General features: G+C 47.8%; 1 protein-coding gene across 1 annotated transcript in view; it reads left to right on the top strand.

Moving 5' to 3' along the window:
* Positions 1 to 27794, top strand: part of TMEM132D (transmembrane protein 132D) — a 544075-nt gene that overhangs the window by 238652 nt on the left and 277629 nt on the right. The window contains exon 3 of the mRNA XM_048221636.2: positions 18214 to 18360. Coding sequence (XP_048077593.1) covers positions 18214 to 18360 — 147 coding nt within the window. The remainder of the gene's footprint in view (positions 1 to 18213; positions 18361 to 27794) is intronic.

The raw sequence follows: 27794 nt of genomic DNA, 5'->3' as shown, positions 1-27794 counted from the left end.
ACCCTAAGTATGAACAAAAGAATAAATCTGCTATTTTAAGCCAGTAAGAGTCAGGGTTGGTCGTTCCTCTAGCATAAGATAGAATAGAACCCAGTCCTGTTATTGATCGGTGCATTCCTGATCCTTCCCTGTTTTATGTCGAAAATTCTTTAAAAGTTATACTGTTTTTGCCTAAGTGTGTATTGAATACAATTGTAATGAGTCTCAATCTAGAATTTTAAAAACCACATTTAGAGACTGATGGACAAAGAGAAAACATAAATTTGAATTTATATACATCTTTCGGTTGCAGAACAGTATGACAGAGTGATCAATAAAGGACTTCCAGACTTAGAAACTAGAACACATTAGGGTAAAATTCTGTGAACGAAACAAAATGAATATGCTAGCTAAAGGAGAAAAAAAAACAAATATAAAATTCAAGCCTGGGAAAGAAGAGGTTGTCTGCATATTTTTTTAAATGAATAATGGTCGGTATCAAATCACCATGGTATTTAGATTCCAGTGAATACTTTTAAAAGAATGATATAACAGTTTAATTTTTAAATGTCAATAGTTACAATATACTGAAAATCTCAACCTTTGCAGTTTAGGAGGGAAAATTTTAAATGTCAACTTTAAAATGTGCCTGGGGAAGCATAGAAATTATTCTATAGCATTGCCATCCAATGAATTTCTCTGCAGTGATGGAAATGCTCTCGACCTGTCCTGTATAATCTGGTAACCCCTGTCTGTATGTGGTTCTCAAGTTCTTAAACTGTGGACATGCAACTGAGAAACTGAATTTATTTTCTCTTAAGTGTTCTACATGTAAATAGATTCCGATGATTGGGGCTGCCTGTTTGCACAGTACTTTTCCGGAGCATATGGAAGCAAGGCCGTTGGGTTATTGGGCCATCGGATGTAAAAACGGTCCAAGTCAAATTGCAAAATTATTTCTGTTTGCTGCTTTCACAGAGGGTAACCTATCATAGTAGCATCTGTGGTCTTTCTTGCAATTTTAACCACCACTAAGACAAGCCCGTGCATCACACTGGACGAAACACCTTCGGGAGATAAAGCCCCACCCCGTCACCAGGGGAGACCGGAGAACCCATGTGGTAACGAGCAATACACTGGGATTCGGGCTGAGCTCACATAGTGGAGCAGATGGGACCGCTCAGCCCAGGGCTGATCCTGGTGGCCAGGTGTGGGCAGGAGTGGCGGCCGAGATAGAAGGGGCACCTTTTCCTCCCACCCGGGTGCATGGACGAGTGAGGGGTGGGAGGGATTGCTGCAGGATGTTTACATTAGAGAGTGAACATATCAGAAGACAGAGTGAACCTTCGTCCCATCACCCCGCACACCCTCAGGGCCTCCCGAAAGCAACGTGGATTTGCAGTCAGGGGAGACAGAAAGGGAGTGGGACGCTCCATGGGACACCTTCTCAACTTCCCCTTCGGACACAACTCCTGTGTGCGTATGACAGAGACTGGTATTTTCACTGTGAAGAGTAGACAAAGCAGAAGACGTCCATCATTTGTAACTCAGTCACCCAAGACTTAACTAGCAGAGTTTGACACACATGTCCAGTTTTCTCATGCATATCTCTATTTTTACCTGCATTATGTAAGAGAGAAGCAGAACCTATCAACACTAGAATGTCAGGAAATCCTTTCACTCAAATATATATTATAAGCAAGTTTTCCCTTCTCTTTCCTTCCTGCTTTTCCCTTGATTCAGGTCCTAGGAGGGACAAGAAGTGCATTAGCAGAGTCGTGCTAAGAACTTGGAAAAGCCTGGCCCCTGGCAGATCATCGTAGGCTACTACCTTTCTCTGCTCATTAATTTGAAATATAAACAACATAGGAACTACAAAATAAGTTTAAAAGGTCCAACAACATCTGTTTTTCCCAGATGATTATCTTTTTATAGATCAAGCCCTTCAAAATAAAGGTCTTGTTCAAGCATGTGTGTCCTTCACAGGGCCTGACACTGCTTAGCAGACAGTCCTGCTCTTCTCAAGTGTCCTTGAGGCCAGACGGTCACCCCAGGGCAATGCCGTCGCTGCAGACCCAAGCTTCCAGCCCCTGTACACTTGTTCTCTGAAAGGTGCTGCCCGAAACCGACCTACCTTTTGCTTCGGGCATTCTGAACTTGTAGTGCGTTCTGTGGGAGGTGATGTACATTCCCATGAAAGTATTCCCGGCCACTCTGCAGCCAGCTCTGTATTGGTTACCACTGAGCTGCTGAGCACCGGTGAACGGTAGGGCCGCCTGAGATCTGAGTAATCAGCTTCTCTTTCCAAGTTGGAAAAGAAGGCATTCTGGTGGGTTAGGGATGTGGAGCAGTTCCTATTATTGTCGTTGTTTTTACTGACAGCCTACGAATTGGCAGGGTGTTTGGTGTTTTGGAAGGACAGAGAGAGACAGAAAAATAGCTGGAGAGAATGTATTGTGTGGGTCACTGGGAGTGTTCAGCCATGGTGGGGCTGGAGGAGAGAATGATTCGAGTGCCTGGAACCCCGTCAGCAAAAGGAGAAAGCAACAAAGGGAGTCAGGCTTTCAGCATCTCAGAACCACAGGCTTGGTGACTTGAGGCTCAGCTCGAGCTGGAGTCCACATCACTGAGAAATTCCGGGAAGTGACTCAGGTCCCCCTGGCCTTCTCCATCGTAAGTCGTCTAGCCTCCATGCTGCGGAGACCTGGTCTCCTGGTTTCTCTTCCCAATAAAGGAGAGTTACTTGCTGGAAAATATAAAATGCAACAAATGGGAACGTTTTCTAGGTCTCTCTGCAAGGAATGATGGTACAGAGAAGGTGGTGATAGTTGGACAAGGTATCAGGATTTTAGATGCAGAAGAGAGAGGGTTATTCTAAGGAACCGAGATGCCCTTCAACAGATGACTGGATTAAGAAGTTGTGGTCCATATATACAATGGAATATTACTCAGCCATCAGAAAGAACGAGTTCTCAACATTTGCTGCAACATGGACGGGACTGGAGGAGATAATGCTAAGTGAGATAAGTGAAGCAGAGAAAGACAATTATCATATGATTTCTCTCATCTATGGAACATAAGAACTAGGAAGATCGGTAGGGGAAGAAAGGGATAAAGAAAGGGGGGGTAATCAGAAGGGGGAATGAAGCATGAGAGACTATGGACTCTGAGAAACAAACTGAGGGCTTCAGAGGGGAGGGGGTGGGGGAATGGGATAGACCGGTGATGGGTAGTAAGGAGGGCACGTATTGCATGGTGCACTGGGTGTTATACGCAACTAATGAATCATCGAACTTTACATCAGAAACCAGGGATGTACTGTATGGTGACTAACATAATATAATAAAAAAACATTAAAATAAAAAAAAAGAAAAAGAAAAAAAAGTTGATAGGTAGATAACACATCATAGATGATAGATGGATAGACTGACACTTAGTAGTCAGATGGACAGATAGAATTTAGTATGGGAAAAACAGTTACAATGTTACTTTCCATTGCAAATTCAATCTTTGCATTGCCAATCTACCTACATGTAAATGGTTTGGTTGCAAGTTGTCCATGTAACCCGTGGGTGGGCCTTCCTGTGTCCTTGTTACATTTTTTCCAGACACAGTTTATTTCATTCACTCTCAGGCCTGGACTGACACAGTCTTTTCAGTCTTGTGGGAAGGAATTCAGAGCAAGAGAGAAGGCTCACCAGTCTATGGATAAGGACTTTTCCATCAGAAGAGGTCTAACGTGTGTTTGTGCCCATGTATGTCCCTTCTTGTCTTACTGGCCGTCTGTTCTCCACCCCAACTAAAATATCAGAGGGTGAGTTCTCTTTGTTCTTTTGTGGACAGCAATCACACTATGGGCGTCTGTGGTTACTGATGCAGGTGCAACTTTGGGCCCTTTGTGAGTTCCAAAGACGAATGCAGGGATCCCAAACTCAATGGCCCTCAGGGGAAGGCAGGTGATAACACTGAGTGAGTTTCCAGGTCAGGCATCAGAGAAGTGTTTGTGTTTGGAGAGGCACTAGGGGATGAGGAGGGAGCAGGGAAAACTGAACACCTGTGCTTTTAAAGGTGGCGGCCTCAGCTGACCGGCACATGAGGGCACACAGATCCAGTATTACGGCACTGTTTCAAGACAAGCCCAAAATCTGGATTTTTAAAGGAAATGTCATAATTTTAAAGTAATTGGTTCAGATGGTCAAAATGGAATAAAATATGCCAGACAAGAGGTTTGTAGGCTACCTTCAGCCCGTGAGCCGCCACTGATGACTTAGGATTGAGGGAGAGACCCATTTTCCCAAGGAGAATCAAGCCTCTAATGAACACCCGGGACGGGTAGGCAGTGGTTTCCACTTCCATGTCAGAACATTGTTCTTCTGCGTTCTTTTGCTGCCTAACTGACCACCTGACACTGAATACTCCAAACAAAGGCCATTTTCTTGTGTTCATGGGTTCTGTGGCTCCGGAATCGGGAAGGAGCGTATCTGGGGTGGATGGATGTCTCTGCACCTTGATGGTTGGGGCCGCAGCCAGGAGGGCTCAGAGGAGGGGACAAGACCCTGACGCGGGGCCCTCTCAAGGCCCACTCCAAACACGTCTAATGGCACGTGCAGTCTGTCACCTGGACCCTCCGTCGGGGGTGGTGGCCTCCTGTATGGTGGTGCCGAGCTCTGAAACGAGCATCCTACGAAGCCCGTGGAAGCCGCTTCACCTCGTGGGACTCACTAATAATCCCGTGGCCTCACTTCCCCTTGGCTGCGAGCCTTCCTCCTGGATGTGAGCAGAGGCAAGGGCACCTCACAGCGAGAGCATGGGGGACAGGAGTCAGGTGTCGTCATGGTCGCCTTCGGGAAACACGCCTGCCGTGTCTGCCACACGCCAAGTGGGTTGAGATGATAAAAGAGGAGCGGAGTGGAGATTTAAGTCAGCCCATTAAAATGCACAGCGGTCCCTTCTTACTTATCAAAGCGTCCGTCTTCCTCTCCCCCGGTATTCTTTGTGGTTTACGGCCAGTTTAGCACTTAGCTGGCCGGGCTGGCTGTGGAATCCGTGGTTAATGCCGGGCCGGGGGTGTGGCAGGTGTGGGCAGCCAGGCACGGGCTCATAGGCAGGCTGCTCGGCTACGCTTCTGTGGTGTCTGCGGTGGTGGCCAGAGAGGACAGCCTCCGAGGGACACTCGGGGTGCAGAAGCTTGGAGCCGCCTGCATTAAACAGACCCCATCTTGCTGTCATGAAGGCGGGGGGCGGGGGGACGATGCAGTCCTCTCCCTCAGCTCCCAGGCTACAAAATCGGGTCCTCTACGCGGCTTTTTAAATATGAAAATGTAGGAAAGCATGACCGTATGGAATAGTAATTGGTCTCATCAAAAAAATTCACCAGTGGGGCGCCTGGGTGGCACAGCGGTTAAGTGTCTGCCTTCGGCTCAGGGCGTGATCCCGGCGTTATGGGATCGAGCCCCACATCAGGCTCCTCCGCTATGAGCCTGCTTCTTCCTCTCCCACTCTCCCTGCTTGTGTTCCCTCTCTCGCTGGCTGTCTCTATCTCTGTCGAATAAATAAATAAAATCTTAAAAAAAAAAATTCACCAGTGCCGTAGGATCTGGACGGTCCTCTCTGTGCTACACAAAAGAGACGTCTTTCTACCAGCTTCTGGGTCCGGCTGCGTCTTATGTAATCGGGGCTGGTTGACACCCACAGTTCTCACTCAGTCTTCGCAGAGACGTGGAGGAGGATTCTCTGCCTGGCAGCCTAGTCCCGGTCCTGCTGCGTTCCTGATCCGCCCCAGCCCTCCGTGTGTGCGACCACGTGGGTGATCGCTGAGGCCCGTGCTCTGGTCCGTCCTCAGTCGGGGCCAGGACAATGGAGCAGCACTGGCTGGACCGTTGACAGTCAGTGAGGTGCAGGGGAGAGACCCCACAGCAAAGCGTGCTTTAACTCTTCCTGCTTCAGCCGGTCGCGAGACATGTCCCTGCCGCTCACGTTTTACTGAACAGAGCCACACGAGCGTGCCCGACTTCAAGGGGAGTGGAGGAACGAGTCCTCACAGGTGCCTGGAGAGACGCTGAGAGCGCCCTGGCAGCTGCCCCACTGGGCAGTGGCCGTCAGTGTCCCACAAGCCCCTTTCCTTTATGTGGCCCCCAGTCCACCCGGCTGAGCTCAGGAAATATCCCCTCTTTGTAACCTCTTTTCAGTCTTGATTTTCTCATCTGTACAATGCGAGCTGAAGTGACATGCGTCCAGGTGAGCTGAGAGCCGTAGGGCTGAAACATGCTCTTCTGAGCGCTGGGGACAGGCGCTTCCAGCAGCCGGAGAGGGGGAAAGGGTCCCTGTTCGGGTTCTCATGTCTTCAGTGGGGTTCCCTTGTCCCCAGAGAGGCTGTCAGCCTGAAAGCAGGATTTCAAGGAATGAGCGAGAGAAGAGTCTTTTGAAGATCTTTCTTATCTCCCCACGCTTTTGTTTTTTAGCTCCTCTGATGGTTAAATGAATAGCTTTTGTTACACTCTGGGGAAGGGAGGATGCAAATGGGAGGTAGGAAGATCAGAGCCCACGTCTGTGATCATGGATGTAGGCGGGGGGGACTGTGGGAAGGAGAAAGGGAGGGAGATGGTGGGAACAAGGGAGCTGTGTGTCTCAGTTTCCCCTAATGGGACAGAAAACCTGGATGAGGGAGAGAAGAATTTTCTGGAAAGATCAGTGGGCACTCCGAGGCCAGAAAGGCCTGCAGTGATCAGTCAAGTTTGGGTTCTGGAAGGAGATGGCCTCACGCATTCGTTATCCAATGAATAACACTTCATTGTTTGGTGAGGCTAGAACTGAGTGTCTATGAGCCTGACTCCACTGGGGTCATATGGAGGTATCCAAGTGCCAAGCCCCCCTGTGCCCTGCATGGGACGGGGAAGGTAGCTGCAGGGGGGCTTGTCCACTTTGCTGACAGACACCCTTTGGGAACAGAAAAGCTGCAGGACAACACAGTGAGTCAGAGTAGGGCTCCCAGAGCCAGCTTCAACCATTCATTAGCTGTGTGACCTTGGGAAAAATACTTCACTTCTCTGTGCCTCATTCTCTTACCTGAAGATGGGATAGAACTTGTCTCCATCACTGCCCCTATACAGCTCTCCTAGTTTTTAGATGAGACCCTATGTGATGTATTGATTTTTCATTCCACAAGCACATCGTGGGAAGTGTCGTTGTGGGCTCACCGATCATAAGGGATGAACTGCCATGGTGTTGTGGGGTCACGCCGACCACAGGGGGTTGTGTGCTTGAGGGCGCGGGTCATGTGGGAACGCAGTCCTTTCTGCTCAGTGTTGCTGTGAACCAAAAACTACTCTAAAAACGAAAGCTTATTAATTTTTAAAAGTGATATTTAAACATTATTGTTTTCAGGAACGACACACGTACCTGCCTGCTGGCCCGACACTTTCTAGTCAGTTTCCAGTCAGAGGATGTTGTGTAAACAAAATTTAATTGGCCATCATGTGCAGGTGGAAACTTCATTAACAAAAGTCTGCCCATTGGAGCTTGCAGAGACCCCACCGTGATGACCTATGCTGGGGGCTGGATTCCGTCCTGGGAGGTCCTGAGTTTCGGCGTTTCTGCACAGGACTTTACTTGGAGGGAGTCTTTGCAGACACAGTCCCTACAGTACGCTGTCGAGCACTTAGAAATGTGTTCACAGAGTAGATCTCACGTTGAGTGTTCTTTTCACAATAAAAAAAATAAAAGTAAAAATGAAAGTGGAAAAAAATAAAACCTAAACTCACAGTGATGAAAACAAAATTAAAAGCCAGGATAATGGGGAATTGGTGGCTCTTGCTTCAGGGATGAGTGTGTCCAAAACCCAGAAATAGCAAAATTAAATCCGCCAGACCAATAAAATAGCATTTAGTAAGAGTTTATTGCGCATATGAGAAGTTTTCAGACCGGGTGCTTTCAAGTTATACACTGACGTGAAGCTCGGGGACGTGATGTCAGAGGTGGCTTATCAGTTGAAACGGGGAGGCTGTTTACCCTTTACAAGGATGGTTACCACAGCGGGGGTTCTGGATGGCAGGGAATTGGTTAAAACCACTTTTAGGAAGATTTCCTAAGTTTCTTTAATGATGATCAGGGCACTGAAAAGAAATAACCTAAGTTTCACATACGTTTGTGAGGTAAGCTGGATTTAGGGTTGCTCACGTGGCTTACTGGATTTATTTGCTTGGGGGGATCTTCGAGCTTGGTCTCCATTGTATTTTAGTTTAACTGTTGGATTCAGGGCTCCCATACCAGCAAAGATCCATTGCTTTCCTCCCAGTTCTTCCTCCCCATGAGGTCACGTCTTGCTAGGTCCTTTCAGAGTGCAATGGCTGAAGGCCTTTGTCTTCCCAAGCCTCACCTTGGATCAGGGATGAGGACCTGGGATGGGCTAGGAATACTCTTCTGGTGGCTTCTGGGAAATTCCCAAGCCCAGCAATCCGATTGGACCCAATCACTGTGACCAGAAGGAAGAAGAGTGCTGATGGTTTGTGGGTCACCTCATCTGTTTCCAGGACCCAAGGCTATTGCCCAACAGGTAGGATACTTTCAAGGTAAAGCCTGCATCCCTGTGAGCAGGTCACTGTTGTGAACGATGTCATGTGTGACAGCCGGGGTTGTGTTCGGATTCAGGAGGGCACCGCTCCCAGGGACAGGACACTTGCCTGTTGCCTTTCAGGGAGAGGGCTTCTGCTCTGGGCCATGATCTCATCATTGCCTGCCAGGTATTACTTTCAATTTCGGGGAGGGATATTTGAAGGGCACATCATTCTCTTTCTCTTTCTTTTCTTTCTTTTTTTTTTTTTTTGTAAACCAGAAGTCTGTGTTTGAGAATGTGCTAACGGAAGATGATTTTTGTTGAAATAGCCATCAAGATACCCCCGAAAAATGAAAGAGAATGGGAAGGAAATAGCCCTACCAGATATTAAAACACGTCATAAGCTATTGTGTTTAAAGCATTTGGGTGCTGCCCCCGAGAAGGCAGACAGATCAATAAAAGCAAAGGCAGAGGCCAGAAATAAGCCTAAGGGGCAGGCGAATTTAGTGTAGGTCAAAGATGGCATTTAAATCAGCGGGGTACTGGCTGAGTCATGTAATGAATAGTGCTGAGGAAGCCCATATGGAAAGAAATAAAGCCAGATCCCCCTTCCACTCACTTCTCACATGAAAATAAATTCCAGATGGATCAAGGGATTAATTTTCTTATAAATCAATTTCCTAATAAACAAGAAAAAGAAGACCAACAAAAGAATAGAGAGATGGACAAAGGATGTGAACAGATATTTGATAAAAAAAGGTTATTCAAATGTAAACCTATGAAAACCATATTCAGGGCCCCTCAGGCTTAATGAAATACTACTTTTACTTGTCAGAGCCTCAGCAATCAAACAGGCAGGAAAAAAGGCACAGGAAGACACTCTCAGCGAATGTGTAAATTGCTAGAAGCTCTTTGAACGGCCATGTAGCACGTTCTGTTCAAAGTGAACACCAGCATCTCTTCTGACTTGGTCCTTCTTCTTTGGGACATGCATGCTGTGGACATGCTTGCGTGTGTGTGCAAAGCTCTGTGGACGTGGAACTTCTCTAAAGTGCTGATTGTGGTAGCAAAGATTGAAAACCACCTAAGTGTCCACCAGACGGGCACTGGTCAGTGAGCTGTTCTGGACACGTGCACAGTGGTTGGGAATCAAGGGGGCAGTGGGTCTCTAAATTCTGATATTAACATACCTACTAGATATATATTTTAAATACACATATATTGTATAAAAGCGTGTATAGTACTGCCATTGATTGGTGTTTTTTAAAAATCAACATATCTACATATATTGATCTCCCAGAAAATGTACATTAAATTGGGTAGATGTGAGGGAAGGGAAGTCTTCAGTGAGAAAATCTTTGTATCCCCATTTGTGACATTTAGATATTTACATCATGCCTGTATTATTTCTTCAATGAAAAAGATGTTAATTAAAAATTTTAAGAAAAGGGGCGCCTGGGTGGCTCAGTCGTTAAGCGTCTGCCTTCGGCTCAGGGCGTGATCCCAGAGTCCTGGGATCAAGCCCCACATCGGGCTCCTCTGCTGGGAGCCTGTTTCTCCCTCTCCCACTCCCCCTGCCTGTGTTCCCTCGCTGGGTGGCTGTCTCTCTCTCTGTCAAATAAATAAATAAAATCTTTAAAAAAAAAAAAAAAGCCCAAAAGACATCCCTGGAAGTGTGAGTTTGTTGCCTAGAGCTTTAGTTTTGACTTAGAATGTTTCCCTTAATTAAAGAAGTATATTTAAGCAATTCCTCTAAAACACTAGTAACCTCGAGGACGGGAGGAAACAGCAATCCTGTTCTATTATGTGCTGTCATGAAATTAGAGGGTTGGCTCTTAGTAGACAGTAAGATTAGGTCTCATCCCAAAGTCTGGGAGCCACACGCAGCACAGAGCCCAGGGCGTGGCGGTGCCCTGGGAACGTAGCCGAGTTCAGAAACACTAGTCACGGGGGAGGAAGGCCACCCGACTAGCTTTTCTGCAAATACGAGTCCTGCTTGCTCTCTGAGGCCCCGCAGAGCTTTGAGCCGTTGTCTTCCATCTCCGTTGGAGTGCAAGGGTTGTATTTTATTTTGCTCGTTTTTTTTTTCTTCTTTTCCCAGAGGGCTTTGATTCGTGATTATCGTATGGACAAGATGAAAAGAGAGTAAAATTCAGAATAGTCAGGTGTCCAGGTTTCTGTGTCAAGAGGGATGTAATGATGAGGACGATGGTGGCTAATGTCTGTTTTCTACGGGTCACTGTATGAAGTGCTTGGAGCACAGTTATGTCCGAGAGTCTGTTACATTCAACAAAGAATAGGGCTTTTTTTTGCCCGTCTGCTGGTTCATCGCATGAGTCTACGATGGGAGAGTCCGTAATATGCAGAATGAGTGAGGCCCCGCCCTCTATCCCTGCGTGTGGGCAGCATGGAGAGTGCGGGCATGTATCGCTTTAGTATCAAAGACAAATATCATGACCGTCTTTCTGGAAGTGGTGACGAGCCGTGCTCTCTTGCTGCCCATGCAGCTGAGCCATCCCTGGGGAGCTGTGTTGAGGGGTGCTGTCTCCATCAAGGCTGTTTCTCCATACAGGAATGCTGGTTTGCATGGGGTTGTAATCCTGGTGAATCCATAGACCGTGGGCTCACATCATAAGCCGTGGAACGTTTAAGCAGCGCCTTTCACTGGTGGGTGGTGGGCTGTTTTCAGTAGGAACAAGGAGAGATTTCCTCCCCACTCATGTGCTGGGCAAAAACCAATCCGATTGAGAAGACATCCGTTTATGCATACATAGTTCCCTTCCGCCTGCCCACTGGGTTCAGTTGCTGGCTTTACCATTGGGCAGGTGTGTAGATAATAAACTCAGTCTTTCTGGGCACTCTATCCTCTGCTCTTGCTTTTTTAATCCTTTATAGAACTTACCAACATCAAACGTGTGGGTGTGTTCTTTCTCATTGGAGTGTGACTTCCGTGTCAACAGGAAACACGTATGTTTTGTTCATATTTGCATTTCCAGTCCTGTGACTATCACCTGGAAAATTAAACCATGTTCGATGAATGAATCAATGAACGAATAAACAGCTAGGTTTACTCTTAGTGTTTATCTGCTTCGGTCATGTACACAGTCACGTATTTATAAAACTTTTTTGGGGTGTGGGGTGGGGGGCATGATCACTCCCTCCAGAGCTTGTGACCGTTGGCATCCACACTCATCATGCCCGCATAGATCCACCTGCTGGGCCGCCGTGTTTCTACCAATCGCTTGTCTCTGAACTTGCGTCTGCAGGAAACACTGGCCTTTGCACCCTCACGAACAGATGGTCAGAAGGAAAACCAGGTGCTTGGAAGGAGTAAAGATCGTGTGCAGGAAACACTCATCTCCAAGATGCTTTTAAAAAGTCATTCAGCCTCTGTCTGGGCTGGCAGAGAAAACCCACAGGCCAGGTTTATCAAGATAGCAAGTGCTGACTCACCAAGGTCCCAGGATAAATCGGAGGTCCTCAGAGCCAGCAGCCTGCCTGGCTGGAGACTGACATCACATGTTGCTCACCTTTTGGGCCAAGATATAATGCTCTGCTCTTTTGGCTTCCCTCCTCACTGGGTTCTCCTGAGTTGGTAGGTGGCCAGCCTGGTTCCTGCTCTCAGTTATTTTATTTGTGCGTGGACCTAGTCAAGAAGAGAGACTAGGATGATCTAGTGAATAAAGCAGCATGTTGAATATAATCAAGGCTGCTGCATACAGTTGTGCAGGTTGTACACTGCTCAACTCTAGGAAGCCCCACTTCACATCATAATCAATATGAATGATGCTTCCTGAGGTTGGTCAGTGCATATGTTGTATGGCCACGTAGCAGTCCTGGGCATGATCCTATTTATATGAATCTATAGCTTGGGAGTGAATAAAGCAGTATGTAGAAGAATGACTAAAATATTGTTGGTTTAGATTCAACGAGATGGACATTCAGGTGATTTTTACTTTCTTCCTCATATCTTTGTATAGTGCTTATTGTTTTCCCACAGTGAACATATTCCATCCACTTAGGACAAAAATGATAAAGTTGCCGTCATTGTGAGTTGTACGTGTGGGGGTGGGGAGGACGCAGATGTGGGCGCGTTTCTGTGCGTGAATGCCTCCGTCCCATCCTGGACGTAGCGGGGGCCCCGCTCTCACATGGCTCCTTGGTTCACTCACGTACTTGGAAGAGGCCTGACTTCCTGCGTCCCAGCTAACGGAGGTCACACACTGGGGACCTTGGGCTGTTTCCAGGCCTCGCATGTTTTGTCTAGCCAGGACGACGTTTTCAAACCCGAGATCCTCCATAAAAGTGGGGATCTCTGGCCGCTCTTCAGGACTACAGAGATTTGGCAACACCAGTGTGCAGCCGGAGGGGAGGGCTCTGCCCTGCATTCGAGGTCTGTGCTCCCAGCCTGAGCTGCCAAACCCTGGTGGAGTTGATACTTTCTAGTGGGTGACAGAGCCCTGAAGCCAGGGGGCCTTGGGATGCTCAGTGACTAAGCCATTCACTGAGAGCCCTTCACCCCTCCACCCCGCAGTGTCCCCCCGAGGCCACACCGCCACTCCTCCTCTGCTCCTGCCCCTCCCCTGGGGGTCTTGGAGACGCCCCTTTCTCTTGCGGATCGACTCCTGCCTGTGTTTATCTTCTGTTCTAGAATGTCCTGCCCAGGGTCGTCCTGTGGTCCTGGTGCTTCACTGATAGCATGACACCAAAAATGGTTTGCTGTGAAGTGACTGGTCTTCATTCTAAATTTAACGCTATGCAAGCAATGGCCACGTGAATACAGATTCCCTCCTCCCTGTGAAGCTGTGAGCCACAGAACCAGCGGGAGATTTTCAGCATCTTGTCAAGACCCATCCACTGCCTCGTTGTAACATGACCTCTGCTCACCACATTTACTCGTCCTGCACTTGGAAATCAGTTCGAGTGGGACCTTCTCATGTACATTCACCCTGAGGGGTGTGCAGCGTGATTCACTGAGACACGGAGAATCAGGACTTCGCAACACATTTCTCTTAATCTCATCATTTTAACGCATCCTTTCGTGTATGTTTTATAGTATCTTTACATCGCAATAGTCCCAGCACAAAATTGATACATAAATATGCCCATATTAAGGGGAAACACCAACCAGTAATTTACTGGTTTGAGTGCACAGTAAACAAGTGTTGGAAACTGCTGTTTGGGGTTTAGATTTTACGTAGGATCTGCTTTTCTTTAGCACTGCTGCATATGCTGGGACTGTTCTGAAGCCACGGCAGAGAGACTTAGCCAAGTACCTTCCGGTGATAGCGGGAGGGGCCCAGTGTCACAGGAGCTGCGGAGAACTGCCGGTAGCATCGTAAAGAATCACACGAACGTTGTTGGCCGGGGCAGCGCCGGGACGTGGGGAGAGGGTCAAAGAGGCTCTGACAATAAATGAAATGTTCTGGGTCGTGGGGTGCGTGGACTCGGAGGGGCGGGGTGTTGTCGTAAACTGTCCCCAGTCAAGCGTGGTTAGACGCAGCACGTGATCATGAGCTCCGGCAGGATGCCTACTGCGCGTGAGGATTCAGAGCGCGCGTTCCTCTTTCCCACGGTGACGAGAGCAAAGGAGTGAGTGCGTGAGGAGCATTTTGTGTAAAAAGCTTTGCTTTGACCCAAAGGGGTTTTCGTTGGACTTTGAACCCATGGGGAAGTACAGGTTTCTATCCATTAATGGGGAAGGTTGCCAACAAATTGACAACATCAAATTGACAACACTTGTAAGCATGCTGCGTCCTTCTGTCACCCCGAACAGGAGACGCTGGGTGTGGGGGGAGCAAAACCGAGTGTGCACGGCAGTCAGCACCCGGGTTCCTAGCTGTTTCGATTGTGTGACTGGATGCTGTGCTTGGAACACATAGGCACGCATGCACACACGTGTATATGTGTGTGTGTACATATGTGTGTATGGGCATACAGTTGACCCTTGCACAACAGGGGATTTAGGGCTGTCAACTCACCGCACAGCTGAAAATCCGAGTGTAACTCTGACTCCCGAAAATGTCAGTCCTAGCGGCCTACTGTTGACTGGGAGCCTTAGCGATAACGGACACCGTTGAGGAGCACGTATTTTGTATGTTCTGTGTTATACACTGTGTCATTGCGAAAGGTGAGCTAGAGAACGTAAAGTGTTACTAAGAAAACCGTTAGGAAGAGGAGCTACGTTTGCCGTCCTTGCTGTATTTGTTGCACAAAAATCACTCATAAGCGAATGTGTGCATTTCAAACCTGTGTTGTTCGCGGGTCAGCTGTGTATGTGTGTGTGTGTGTAGTTGTGTGTGTGTGTATCTGTGTGTGTATACCGTAGCTGCACTCTGTCTTAGAAACACAGTATGCCCTTAACCCAAACAGGTTTTACTTGTCTCCATTCCCAGTGCATGTGCCCAGCGCAGGGGAAATGACGGCCGTGCTCCCTGTCACTAGGGCGGATATATTTTCAAGTATAAATATGCACCGGAGTGTTGCTGGAAATCAAGCGCTGTGTTTATCTCTGTGTAATGAAGCTGTCAGTGTAACCTGTATGGATTGAACCACAAGTAGGTTATAACACGTCCATTAATGACTGTACGTACCTCAGTTGTTATAAGCAAAGGCCAGAATTAGCCCTTGGTTCAAACCCAGTGAAGCCAGACTGCACATGTCCTACGAATTATCTTAATGGTTGCAAAACACAGCCACTTACGGCTCTGAGATTAGCGTGCAACAGTGATGAGCCCGACAGCAGACCTGGTTCAGTACAGACCATAGATAATGTCTTCGAGGAGTAACCACCCAGTCTCCTGTGTGTGTTGGCACTTGATACAAGCTGTTCAGGGATATCTCTTGAGCAAGGATCCGTCCTTCTGTTCACAACATCTGGAACGTGCCCTAGGATTGTGTCTTCCCTTATGAAAACATACTGTGTTGATGAAAAGCCAGCTCCTTGTGATGTCCCCTTCGAGATAACCCTATCCAGCCTAGCTTCACGTTACCACAGGAGGGTCGCTGGGAACAAATACTGGGTACATCCTAGGTTACATAAGCAGCCATATTCTTTCCTGGGAACTGGAAAATGATTCATGGAAAAAGCATTATCTAAGTGCCACATGACCTACTTGTGAATAAAACTTAAGAAAAGTACGAGCCCATTCTGTATCAGGAAAGTCTTATGTGCTGATATCTCCTGTAGAATGAAAAGATCACCAAATCCAGAATGATGACCTATTTATTTAAAGCAAATTTGATTCAATAAAATTCCAGTGCACCGTAATTGGGACAGCCCTTAGAATTCATCTCGATATAATAGCAGCTGTCCTCAGTGAATTGAACTTTTTTCAGCCACCACATCCTGCTTGCGTGCTATTTAATTGAGTCCCGCAAGGCAGAAATCAGAGCTTATTCACCTGCGTGTTTCACCAGAGTATCTAGAAAATGAGACGGCTTTCTGGCCTGTGCATTCAATTCCTAATTTATAAATGGCTGCATTCAAAGTGTTGGTCTGTCCAATGATTATTTAAAACACGAAACATGCAATTCTTTTTTTTCCTGCAGAAGTAATGTTATCCATTGAACCTCACCTCCTAAAACTGCCGGTTTTAGCACAGAGGGCCACACATGACGAATCCTCTTCTCTTTGTAGAACAGTCAAATCAGGTTGGGTTCCCCGGACCACCGTCAGGTTTGATGACTTGCTCGGAGGACTCAGGACGTAGCCTATGATGCTAATGGTGGTGATTTGTTACAGGGAAGGACGCAAAGCAAATTCAGCAAAGGGAAAAGATGCATGCGGCAACGTCTGGGGGAGCCAGGCACAGGCTTCCAGAGCCCTCTCTTGGGGGAGTCACGCGGGACACCCCTAGTTCATCAGCAATGACTTGTGACCTCACGTGTGAGTGTCTTCCACCCAGGAAGCTCAGCTGAGCTTAGAAGCCCAGGTTTTTCACTGGGGGCTGGTCACGAGGCCCCTCTGCCTGGCACGCACCATGATCCCAGACTCCATGGTGTTGGGCGTCAACCCCATTGTTTGTACAAATGGCTTGGGCACCGTGAGCCCCTCTTCTCAGGGAACGGTGGGAACCCCTCCTGATAAGCCCGGAGCCTGGATCCAGGCAGGGGCCTCCTTGCCCGCAGGCCTTTCTGGAACGGCCGCCTCAGACCTGCTGCTGAGTCTTCTACACCATGTACTTGGAGGTGGTTCTGGGGGAGGTCGTGTTCTTGGGGTTGGGGCAAGCATATCCCTCTCTCTCCCCCGAGTCCTGAGAGTCTGCCCCCTCCCGCCCTGCTTGTCTCTGAGCCTGCACGAGGGGTCAGAGGCGGCGGGTCGGGGTCTGTGGCCGGGGCTGTGTGTCCGTGTGGGCACAGCTGTGGGACCCCTGGACGGTGCCCCCCCCGACAGTCTCTCCCCAGTCGCCCGCTCACCCCCACAGCTCTTGCTGCAAAGCTCGTCGTGTGCTGCCCAAGGGACGAGGAGGAGAAAACCCATCTTGAGCATGACTCTCAGACAGGAGGCCAGTTCGCGCATCAGACATGTTCGATGTATTGCATTTTGTATTGTACACTTGCCATTCGTAGGTTTTTCACTTAAAACTTATTAGAACAATTCAGGGCTCTGCTGGGATAGTCCCTTCTTCCTCACTCCCCAGCTTCTTGGGAAGGAACGAGGCCCCTGGTGTCTTGGCGAGGAGCCTCTGAGTAGATCACCGTCCTCCTGCCTCGGACATTGAGGAAGGAGTGAAGGAATGGGCGGTAGGGTGACACACGCGTGTGTGTGGCGGGCAGCACACTTGCCTCAGTAAATCCGTCTTTGTGTAAAGTCTGAGTGGGCGTTCGATCTCCAGACACACGCTGACCGGTGTTGGGTAGCAGGGAATGGGAGTGAGATCGCGGTAAGTGGCTTCCGCGCCATTTGGGTGTGTGTGAGGCCGAGGGGAGCCCTGGGCACGGTTCCAGCTGCGTGGTGGTTCGGGGCCACGTGACACCTGAGTCACCAGCTGCGTGGAAGCTACCGCGGCACTGACCCCTGGGGCGTGTGTGGTACTTAAAAGTATTGAGGCTGCGTCGCCCGGGGAGTGCCCCTGGTGTGTCGGGCATGGTCGCTCAGCGGCAGCCGTGACCGTGATGTTCAGGGCGCTGGAGACGGTGGGGCTGTGCGGTGGGAGGGGCGCGGGCGGGAGTCGGACGGGTTGTTCAGACCTCAGCGCCTGTGCTCCCAGGCCCCTCGTTCCTCCCTGAGCACGCCGTGAGGGAAGCAGAAAGTCCAGGTGAGGCGTCCGTCCATGCCTGGTGCAGAGGGGACGGTCCGTGAGCGCACGGTGTCGGTACTGAGTTCATTCGTGCGGTTTTAATTCATTTCCTTCCCCGGTTTAGTTTTCATAGTCTGGGGGTTTCAAGAAAGTCATTGTTTTAAAAAAACCAAAGCCAGCAGTGAGTGCAGCTGTATTTCTTGATGCTGGCAGACTGCCCGGGCACCCTTCCTGGCTCCTCTGCTAAAGCTGGGAGCCACTGGGGGACAGTTGGGATGGGTGGATTGCGAGCTGGTGGCAAATATGTGATTAAATCCTGTTGAACGTGAGCTGACACCTGCCGGGCAGCCGTGTGCAGATGCGTTCCCCATGTTCCCACAACCCGCGGTACCCCGGGGTTCCCCAGCGCCGTCTGAGCTGTGCCCTCGCTGTCTCCCACAGGGCCAAGGTGAAGAAGGGCGTGAGCGTCGTGGGGGTCAGAGCCAGCAGCCCTTCCATTTGGGAGGTCACGGAGGGCACGGACCACAGTGGCAAGTACGCACCTGCTGTCATCGTTTGTCAGAAGAAATCTGCTGGCTCGGAGAACAGGTGAGTCCCTGCTGCGTCCGGCGTCTCCAGACTCGCTGTGACGGGGAGCTCCTTCTCCCCGCGTGTGCTAACAGCCGTTCTCACTGTGGTTTGCATGTGGTGCCTATTGTCTGTATAACTCGTGCTTCTCAGGAGGATGGATGGAATCTGTCTCTCATGAAAGGTGAGCTATTATTCACAGCAGACCTCCCCCAACGTTCAGCATGGCCGCGGGGCACCTGCAAGGACCGGAGCTCCATGCAGGCGGGATTTATCTCCTCCCTGTCGGTCTGGGCATCTCTGCTACGATGGCCTGTCCCGCGAGTGTTACAACAACGGCTGTATGTGTCTCTGGGCACACACGGGGTGCGTTCCCCATTTGCCATGTAGACGTATGTGATTGTATGTGTGCTCGCATTTTCGGATGAACGGCGAACTGTCTGCTGTGGACTGATAGGGCATTGCAAATCACTCTAGAGACAAGTTAAAACTTGAATCTGTGTCTGATACCCACCAAATTAGAAACTGTCAACTCACCGCTGGGCAGAAAGAGTTGGAAACTCAGTAGTCTTGATTTATTCCTGTTTTCCTGAAACCTCATTTGTGGCTCTGGAGAATTCCTAGTCTGGTCACATATTTACCACTCTCAGGCTGGTTGTTCTTTTTTCTGTATGTGACTGAAAATTGAAAAAATAACAAGCAGATTAATCCCAGGTATGTAGCATGTTATTTCTGGCATCAGATTTAAACTTCATAGCTCAGTGTTTGGAAAAACACGTTTGTTTTCCGTTTACTTATTCTAATATCGAGGACATGAATCTCAGCTGATCGCTATGGTATGTTTTTTGGTTCATTATCAGGAGCATTTGATGCCAGTTTGGGGATGATTTGACTTGGGACCCCTTCTGTCTTCCGTTGCTCACACTGGTCCACCAGGGTTCCAGCCGTCAGCTCTCAAGCTCTCGCTTGTGTCCTTCCTTTTGTGCCGTGCTCTAAGAGGGTTTTTTTGAAGATTTGCTTGTAGAAGATTTGCAAACGAGAGGAGAAGGGAGAAATGCGGATCTGAGTTCTGCTCTCACTGTCTGTGTGGTAACAGAACGGCACACGGATTCGCATAATGAACTGGGCGAATATACATCTCCACACATCCAGCTGTGTCTGTGCCAGTCGTGTGATTGGGAAGTCAAGGTAAAAAAACCTCAGTAAGGGCTTCTTTTATGTTGTGAAGTTAGCAAAAGCGAGGAAGGAAGGACGGGTGGATGCACGGATAGATACGTGATAGGCAGGCAGGTAGGTAGGTAGGCAGGCAGGTAGGCAGGCAGGTAGGCAGGTATTCTTTACCAGAAGAGGAGGGGAATTTGGGAGGAAGGATCTCAACCAGTCTGTTTTGTTTTCTGCTCTCTCTCTTGCGTTTTTTCTGTGGGTTATTATTAATAGTAGGGGTTGTACTGTTTTCTATGAAATGTGAGGAGATGTGAACCATTTTAAACTTTTGTGATATTTTTTTCTTTTGAATTTCTGGCTAATAATAGCTCTGTGTGTCTTGGGCCTAGGAAGGTGAGGAAACTTTCCAAAGGGGCCTCATCCCCAGTAAGGTGTGAGCTGCTTTTCTGTGGGTCAAGCAAAGGGCTTGAACACTTCTTTAAACAGGACAGAAACTCAGTGTGTGCAGAACCCATGGAAACATACCAGTGTGTAATGGGCATGCCATTTTTCTTCTTTTATTTCTATCAGTATCTTCTTTCAGAAGCAAGTGCCCCAAATGGAATGTTGAGTTATTCCTTCAAAGTCCTGACGTCATAATGCCATCATCCCTATGGAGAACATGCCTTATCCCCTTGTAGATTCTGATGTCTGTTCTCTGTTTCCTACTGTGGGTCCAGATGATTCGAAAAAAGCACACATGCACACATAGACATGCACACGTATATGTGTCCGTGTAGGTAATATGTGATATATGATATACAGTATGTTATATACGTGTATATGCACCACGTGCTTGTGTCCCTAAGGAGATACACGCCTCTTTGTAGCATGACTCTACAGAACGTATGTACGATACATACATGATACAGGTGTTTAAGCATGTGCACGCACGTATGCACACATTGTCATGTGATTTAGCCGTACTCACATGTGTGGATGTGGAGGGTTATGTTTTTGGAACCCAGTTCTTCCCCCATTGCCAGGAAGGCTCTGCTTAATGAGGAAGGCCGCATGTGCGAGCTCTCTCGCTTTGGGACCGCGTCTCTCCTGTTTGCAGCTACCGCTCCAGCCCCCACAGCAGCGTCTGGTGCACGTGGGGCTCTCCGTAATGTTTCTTTGCTGCGGTTCTAGAATCACACTCCATCTCTTACACTGTGTGTTAGGATGCAAACCCCCCATCCTGAATCTTTTCCAGTACACCTGTTTAGAAATGTAAGGCATATAATAGGGTGTATATTAAAGGCCTGTTTGGGGGAAAACCCAGAGAAAGGTGCTTTTTGAGCAGAAGATCTGGCAACTGGGCTGTCTCCTGGGTGGGGTGCCAAGAAGTTGGGGGAGAAGGCTGAATGTAAGTTACATTATCCTGTGAACCATTTGGACTGTGAATATTTCGTTCTATGCATGTATTACCATTTAATAAAATGTATACAGCTAAACTGACATTTTTGAATATGATGTATTCATTAATATATTCAATTTTTCTCCTCACTGCAGAATTTTCCCTTTTACTTCTGTCTGCGTGGTATTCAATGAAGAAACACCATGCTTTAGTATTTGGGGTAGTGAGTGGCCTGGAAGGAGAACCATTTTTCTTTATCTGAAGGATAATTGGAAAATGTATTACAGAGTGGGTAGTTTAACATTAGAAGGTTTTGCTTCACAAGTTGTCTTGCTTTATAAATTCTCCCCACTCTCTTTGAATGTTTTTTAGTTATCCATAAAAGTCAGAATCAGATCATCAGAATGCAAAGAGGCAATCTTAATTAGCCTGAGAGTCATGGATTTTGTATTGCTAATAATTCACCATGGATCACGAAGTTGCGTTGATGAAGTTAAGTCACTGTGACAGGTGTAATTTTACGGATTAAGGAGACACTTGTGGTGGTGATGAATTCAACAGGAAGGAGAGAAGATCTCTCATCTGAGTTGAAATACATCCTTCCCCTTCTGGAGAAGTTTGGTTGATGAAAACCTTATCATCGTAGTATTAACATATGAATGTTATCACAGCTATGGGGTCTCTCGACTAAGTGTTGCCAGGAAATAGTAGGAAACAGACCAGAATAGCTAATGCTCTGCCCATCAGATTGCATTTTGCATTTTTAGAATCTCACTCATTACAGCACAAGGTAAACTGAGACCAATGTGTAACAAAAACCATTATTTTTATGTACTCGCTCTTCTCTGCATAGAGGAGTGTTTTCCAAAGTTTGCCACTGTTGCTGAGTAGATGATTTTAGGTGGTAACATAGATACGGGTTTGCATAAATTTGAATGACATTTGCTCCCATGGCTTTCTGTTCTCCAGGAAGACTTGTGATGGAAGTGCTCAACCTTGTCCTTACAGCGTCTGTCCTCTGCCAGTAGATCGTAGACAGGCAAGGGTACATGGCTAGAATTTCATTTTTTTTCATAATTATCATCTCCTTGTTATATATAACACTGATGTTACGTTTATTGTAGGTAATATGTCTCATCTTAAAACATATATATTTTAACATGAACTGCCATAAAAATAATTGATATTTCAAATAGAGGCAGAGATGATTAAAGTCACGAATGTACGTTCAAAGTGAGGATAATCTGGCATCGATAAGTGTATTTCAAACTGTTTGTTAGGATTATTTGATTATTTAATTTCTTATGCAAATAAGAGTGACTTAGGCAAGACAGAAATGTATTTCTCTCTCAACCAGAGGAAGCCTGATGTAGGTGGGCCAGGACCAGTATGTCAGTCAGCTCTCCAGTCCTTCTGGGGAGGGCACCTGTCTGTCTTGGGCAACGTGCCGGTGCAGGGCTTCCAACCTCACAGACTAAGATGGCTGCAGGGGTGCCGGTCATCACATCTGCCCTGTGGAAAAGGGTCTTCTCAGCTGGGTCAGCTCCCTTTCAGCAACTTTCCTGGAAATCATGCCACCAACCCCTAATTTCCTCTTGCATCTCCCCGGCCAGGACTCAACGAAGCGGCTGCACCAGACTTCAGAGGAAAGTGGGAAAAATCATTGATGGCAGATAGTGGTGTGTCCGGCTCTGCATCATTTTCCTGCTCCAAAGACAGAAGAACAGATGGAGTGGGTTGGGCAGCCCACATCCTCTTTCTCAGCAATTTATAAAGGGCTGATGTTGTGGGATTTGCAGTAGAATGATGAAAAGTGCATGGTACCTGGCGATCTCCTTCCCTCTACCAGGCTCCTATGGAGGTTTCCAGGGAAATATAAAGGGAATATAGGGTGGGTAGCCCCACCTTAGCAATGCACCAGAAGTGTTATGCACCGGTTAGAAAGTTAGGGCAGAGTTTGTTCAGGTACAGATGGGACTGAGCTGAAGGAGGGCACCAAGGTGGCCAGTCCAAGTGTGCCTGACAGAGAGAGCCGGACTGTGAGTGGAGACCCAGGAGTGAAGAGCCAGGCCCGGCTCTGGGTGCAGGTGGCAGGCTGTGCACAGGTGCGTGTGAACACGCAGAACCAGCAAGGCTTCCTCTCTGAAGCGGCAGAGTCCCTGCTTGAGGGGCACCCCCGGGGATGGGGGAGAATGCCACCGTGAGAATGAACTCGGGGAAAACCCTTGAAAACCAGAGACAGAGGCGGAACTGCCTGCATGAAACAGAGATGGTTTTAAGCACTGATCGGTGTTCTCAGACTCAGGTCAGAAAAGATGGATCCAGTCGCAACGAGGAGAAGCCCTGAGATCAGGAAGACAGAGAGAAGCTGGGACACCGTAGTCACCGGGTTTGGGGCTGCGGAAACTGAAATCTGCATAGTTGTGCAAAACCTGCAGAAGAGAGAAACTTCCGAAGAGAGTGTGAGAAGTGGAAAGAGGGAGAGACCCCTGAAAACCAGCTGAACAAGGGTATAAACAAAGAAGAATGACCACAGGACCATGGGAACTAACCTGGTTACCACAGAGCCCAGCAGTACTGGTTATACACCCAGGCAGAGATAACCTAGTTACCATGTGGTCTAGCAGTACAGTTACACACCCAGGTGGAGCTAACCTAGTTACCACAGGCTCCAGCAGTACTAGTTATACACCCAGGCGGTGTTAACCTAGTTTCCATGGGGTCCAGCAGTACTAGTTATACACCCAGGTGGAGCTAACCTAGTTACCATGGGCTCCAGCAGTACTACTTATACACCCAGGCAGAACTACTTACCACAGGGTCCAGCAGTACTAGTTACATACTCAGGTAGAGCTAACCTAGTTACCACAGGGTCCAGCAGTACTAGTTATATACCCAGGCAGAACTAACCTAGTTACCACAGGGTCCAGCAGTACTAGTTATACACCCAGGCAGAACTAACCTAGCTACCACAAGGTCCGGCACTGCTAGTTATACACTTAGGTGAAGCTAACCTAGTTACCAAAAAGTCCAGCTCTCTAAGTTCTGCACCCAGGGGAACTGAAAGCAACAGTTTGCACAAAAACTGTTGCACAGACCTTCACACCAGCAGCACCCATCACAGCCAAAAGGTGAGCAGATAAACCAGTGTGTTGTGCCCACCCAAGGGGACATTGCTTGAAGTTACACGGAGAGAAGTGTTGACCCATATACAACATGGACCAGCTCTGAGCACGTCACACCACATGATACTAACCGTTTAGATGCTGTGTCCTGAGCCGGCCAATTCTTAGACCTGTGTCTCGGCAGCTCGCTGGTTGCCTGGGGAGTGGGCGCTGAGCCTGACTGCTGGTGCATGTGGGCTTCTTTCGGAAGTAATAAACATATCTTCAGGTAGGTAGTGAGGATGCTTAGACCGCGGTGTGAATAAACTAAAAGCCACTCACTTGTACACTTTAAAATGGTGACTTTGACAACATTGGAATTATAGCTTAATAAATATATTATAAAAGTAGATTACAGAAGAGCTTACAAGAGAATGCCAATTTTGTTTCTAAATAAATAGAGGGTGGGAAAAATCGAGACAGGATCAATCAGAACGTAGACTGCGTTCATCCCTGGGTGGTGACATCATGTGTGACCCATGCGTTCCCCGTCATTTGCCCCATGTGTGTTTGCGAAAATTCCCGTAGTGAACATGGATTGTTTTGAATTAGGAAAAGATGAGATAGGGAAAACAGGAAAAGAATGAGCTGTCATTCACTGTGACAATGGTTGTTTAATGGGGTCCTGGATGTTTGTCCTTGTCGTTGCTGAATGGGGTAGGGACTATTTTGGGATGCTGTGTCCATCTGTTGGTCCCCCAGATTTGAGGCCAGATCTTCTGGCCTCTTTGTTTCAGGCAGTAATCACTTGAAATAGAGATCTTATAGATTGAAACTGCTCGTTTTGCTTAGGAAGCCAAGTGTTAATGCTTGCACTCTGCTGCTGTCGGCTGTAGCAAGATGACAGACCCAGGGATGGAAAATAAAGATCTTGGGATTTTTTTTTATTAATGTAATAATTCGATTAGGTATATGTTCTGATGGTCTGTCTTAAACGAGACAGTTCAACCCTTCTGACATCTGGAACCCGAGTTTAACAACAACAAAGCCTGAGACGATGGTATAAAGTTGTCAAAATGGTACGTCTTTTCTGTGCAGGTGTGATTTGGTGATGCCTGAAATGCTTGCAACATCCTCATTGACTTATGGATTACTATATGTGTCCCTCTTACCATTGGAACGATCATTCCTTTCCAAAGGGTAGAAGGAACAGGGGCGTCAGAGTCAGGAGATCTGATGTGTATTTCTCATTTTTATGCTGGCCATGTCGCGTCACCAGAGAGGTCATAAGAGGTAAAGCTGCTTCTTCTGTGACATGAGCGATGCGAGGTCGGCCTTTGCTGAACTCTGTGAGCATCTCATGTAACCCTGCGTGCGAACACACTGAAATAATCAAGAGCACCATGCTAAGAAAACCATCTATTAATTGTTCTCAGATTGTTAAAATGGCGTGTAATATAGGGAGCCCGCATACCCAAGTCCTCCTAGATTGTGGAGAGTTATATTTCATTTCCGTCCTCTAAATAATTTCCTGGAGTATGACATGAATTACATTAGTTGCATGTGGAGGTTTTATCAAGTATTGGGTCTGAATTTAGAACCTGTCAGAAGCATTTCCATTCAAGTATGTTTTAATAACTTCTGCATTAGGGATACAACGGACCAAGGTATTGTTTCCAATACTACCAGACAGCATTTCTTCTAATCATATTGTGGGGGGAAACAAGATGCATGTAATAAGATGTGTGTCCGAGAAGGAGGAAGAACGGGATGCTTATAGTGCTGTGTTGGAGGAATTATAAAATGTTTCATCTACTTTGGAGAGATATCTGTCGGTATCTGGCTAAGAACATTTAAGACTTGCATCCAGGTGACCCTAAATTGCATTTCTAGATTCATCTAGTCCGGATTAGGGCTTGACTACGGACATGGAGAGACGTGTACAATGGCTTTCGTTGCTGCATTTTTAAAAATAGCTGACGGCCAGAAACAAACTAAATATTCACCAAGAGGTGAGCTGAATTTTTTTTAAAACGGTACATTCATATAGTGAAATCTTATTCTGCCATGGTGAAGAGCGGCTTAGATCTAGTTATATATATATTTTAAGATTTTATTTATTTGAGAGAGAGAGAGAGAGCAGGGGAGGGGCAGAGGGAGAGGGCAAGCAGACTTTGCACTGAGCACAGAGCCCGTCGTGGGGCTTGATCCCAAGACTCTGAGATCACAGCCTGACCCGAAACCAAGAGTTGGACGCTCAACTGACTGAGCCACTGGGCGCCCCTAGACCTAGTCATTAATGTGTGGCAACCTCAGCTTGACCTGCACATCCAGTGTTGTTGTGGGGAGTAGGAAGTTTGGATGCCGTGTCCAATGCTGCCTCTCAAGTAATTACGAAAGAGACGCAGACTTGTGTTGCTTTTGAGGGAAACGCTGCGTTAATGCAGACAGACGTGGGATGATTCTGCTCCTTGAAAGTCCGGCCTCGCTCGCACATCTCGGGGGAAGGTGTGCGCGGATGCTCTGCGGGCAGCCTGGAGGAGACGGCTCTGGTGTCTTCCCAAGACCGCAGTGCGTTCTGTGCCAGGAGATGGAAACTTCCCGTGCTGCTTTGCTGAGAAACACACAGACTAAGGACGGTGGCACGGTGATTCCAGCGTGACAGTTGAGGGGAAGTTCCGAGCCCAGTTCCCTGGGGAATTATACCTCGGGCGGACTCATTTACCATTTCCCGACACCCACCCAATCCCATTACATGGAAGCACGGGGACGTGTGAGCTTTGCCTTAATTTACCTGTCTGTTGCTTTACTTTTATTGCGTTCATAGATCTGATATTTAATATCTCCCATTTCCACGTCAAGTACTGAATTTAGAATTAAATTATTTAGCACCTGCTTTGAGCGGGTGAGAGCAGTGAGTTAGGGCCACTCGTCTTTGCTTGCAGAAGCTGTGCGTGCTTTCGGTAGGACCTCCGGGGCGTGGACACGGACGCCGGCTCTCTTGCTGCCGTGGCCTCACAACTAGCAGTTGCGGCGTGAGTAATAACCTAATAGCAGCGAGGATTAGATCACACCGCTCGCTGTGTTCATCAGAGGGCTTCATGCACACGCTCCGGGGCCGTTGGGCTGCCGGCCGTGTGTGATTTCCCAGCGCCCGCCGACCCTCTACCTGCAGCGTCGATGAAGAAAAGACTCATTCATTGCAGTCACCAGAAGCGTCTGCAGTAGCAGGGACACCGAAGAGCCCATCTAGAAAACCGTGGACCGCTATTTGTCTTCATATGCATGTCTGCACTGGAGCCGGCCCGGGCAGGGAATGCGTGTTCGCGTGGGCGCATGTGCGTACCATATGTGCACAGCTCTTAGAGTCCTGGTCTCCGAAGATGGAAAACATTATCAGTAAAAGTCCTACAGGGAAAAATATGTCTACGTCTGTATCTGTGTATCCATGTATCGTTCCCTCTGTCTCTTCTATATCTGTTTCCTTCCCTGTGTCTTGTCTCTATCTTGTCTATATTTGTACTTAAACATATGTGTAATATGGAGATATGCATAATGCAAAATAAGATTTTTTTTTTTTTTGATTTGCTAAGAGTCTTGAGAATCTGTAGTCGTACTGGTTTTCAAAGGCGTTCAGTGCACACCAGGTGCATAGATCCCTGCATTCCTTAGCTGTGTTTGAGGGTGAGGGAGACGTTCTTGGGGACGTCACGGTCCGGGCTGCTCTGCTCTCTGCCCTCTCGCTCCACGACAGCTCTCATCTGCCAACACCTGCAAGCGAGCATCCTGAAATACCCCCATTTCCC

This window comes from Ursus arctos, unplaced genomic scaffold (genome assembly GCF_023065955.2).
Source record: "Ursus arctos isolate Adak ecotype North America unplaced genomic scaffold, UrsArc2.0 scaffold_34, whole genome shotgun sequence".
Taxonomy (NCBI): Eukaryota; Metazoa; Chordata; class Mammalia; order Carnivora; family Ursidae; genus Ursus; species Ursus arctos.
This window is presented reverse-complemented; position numbering and strand designations above follow the sequence as displayed.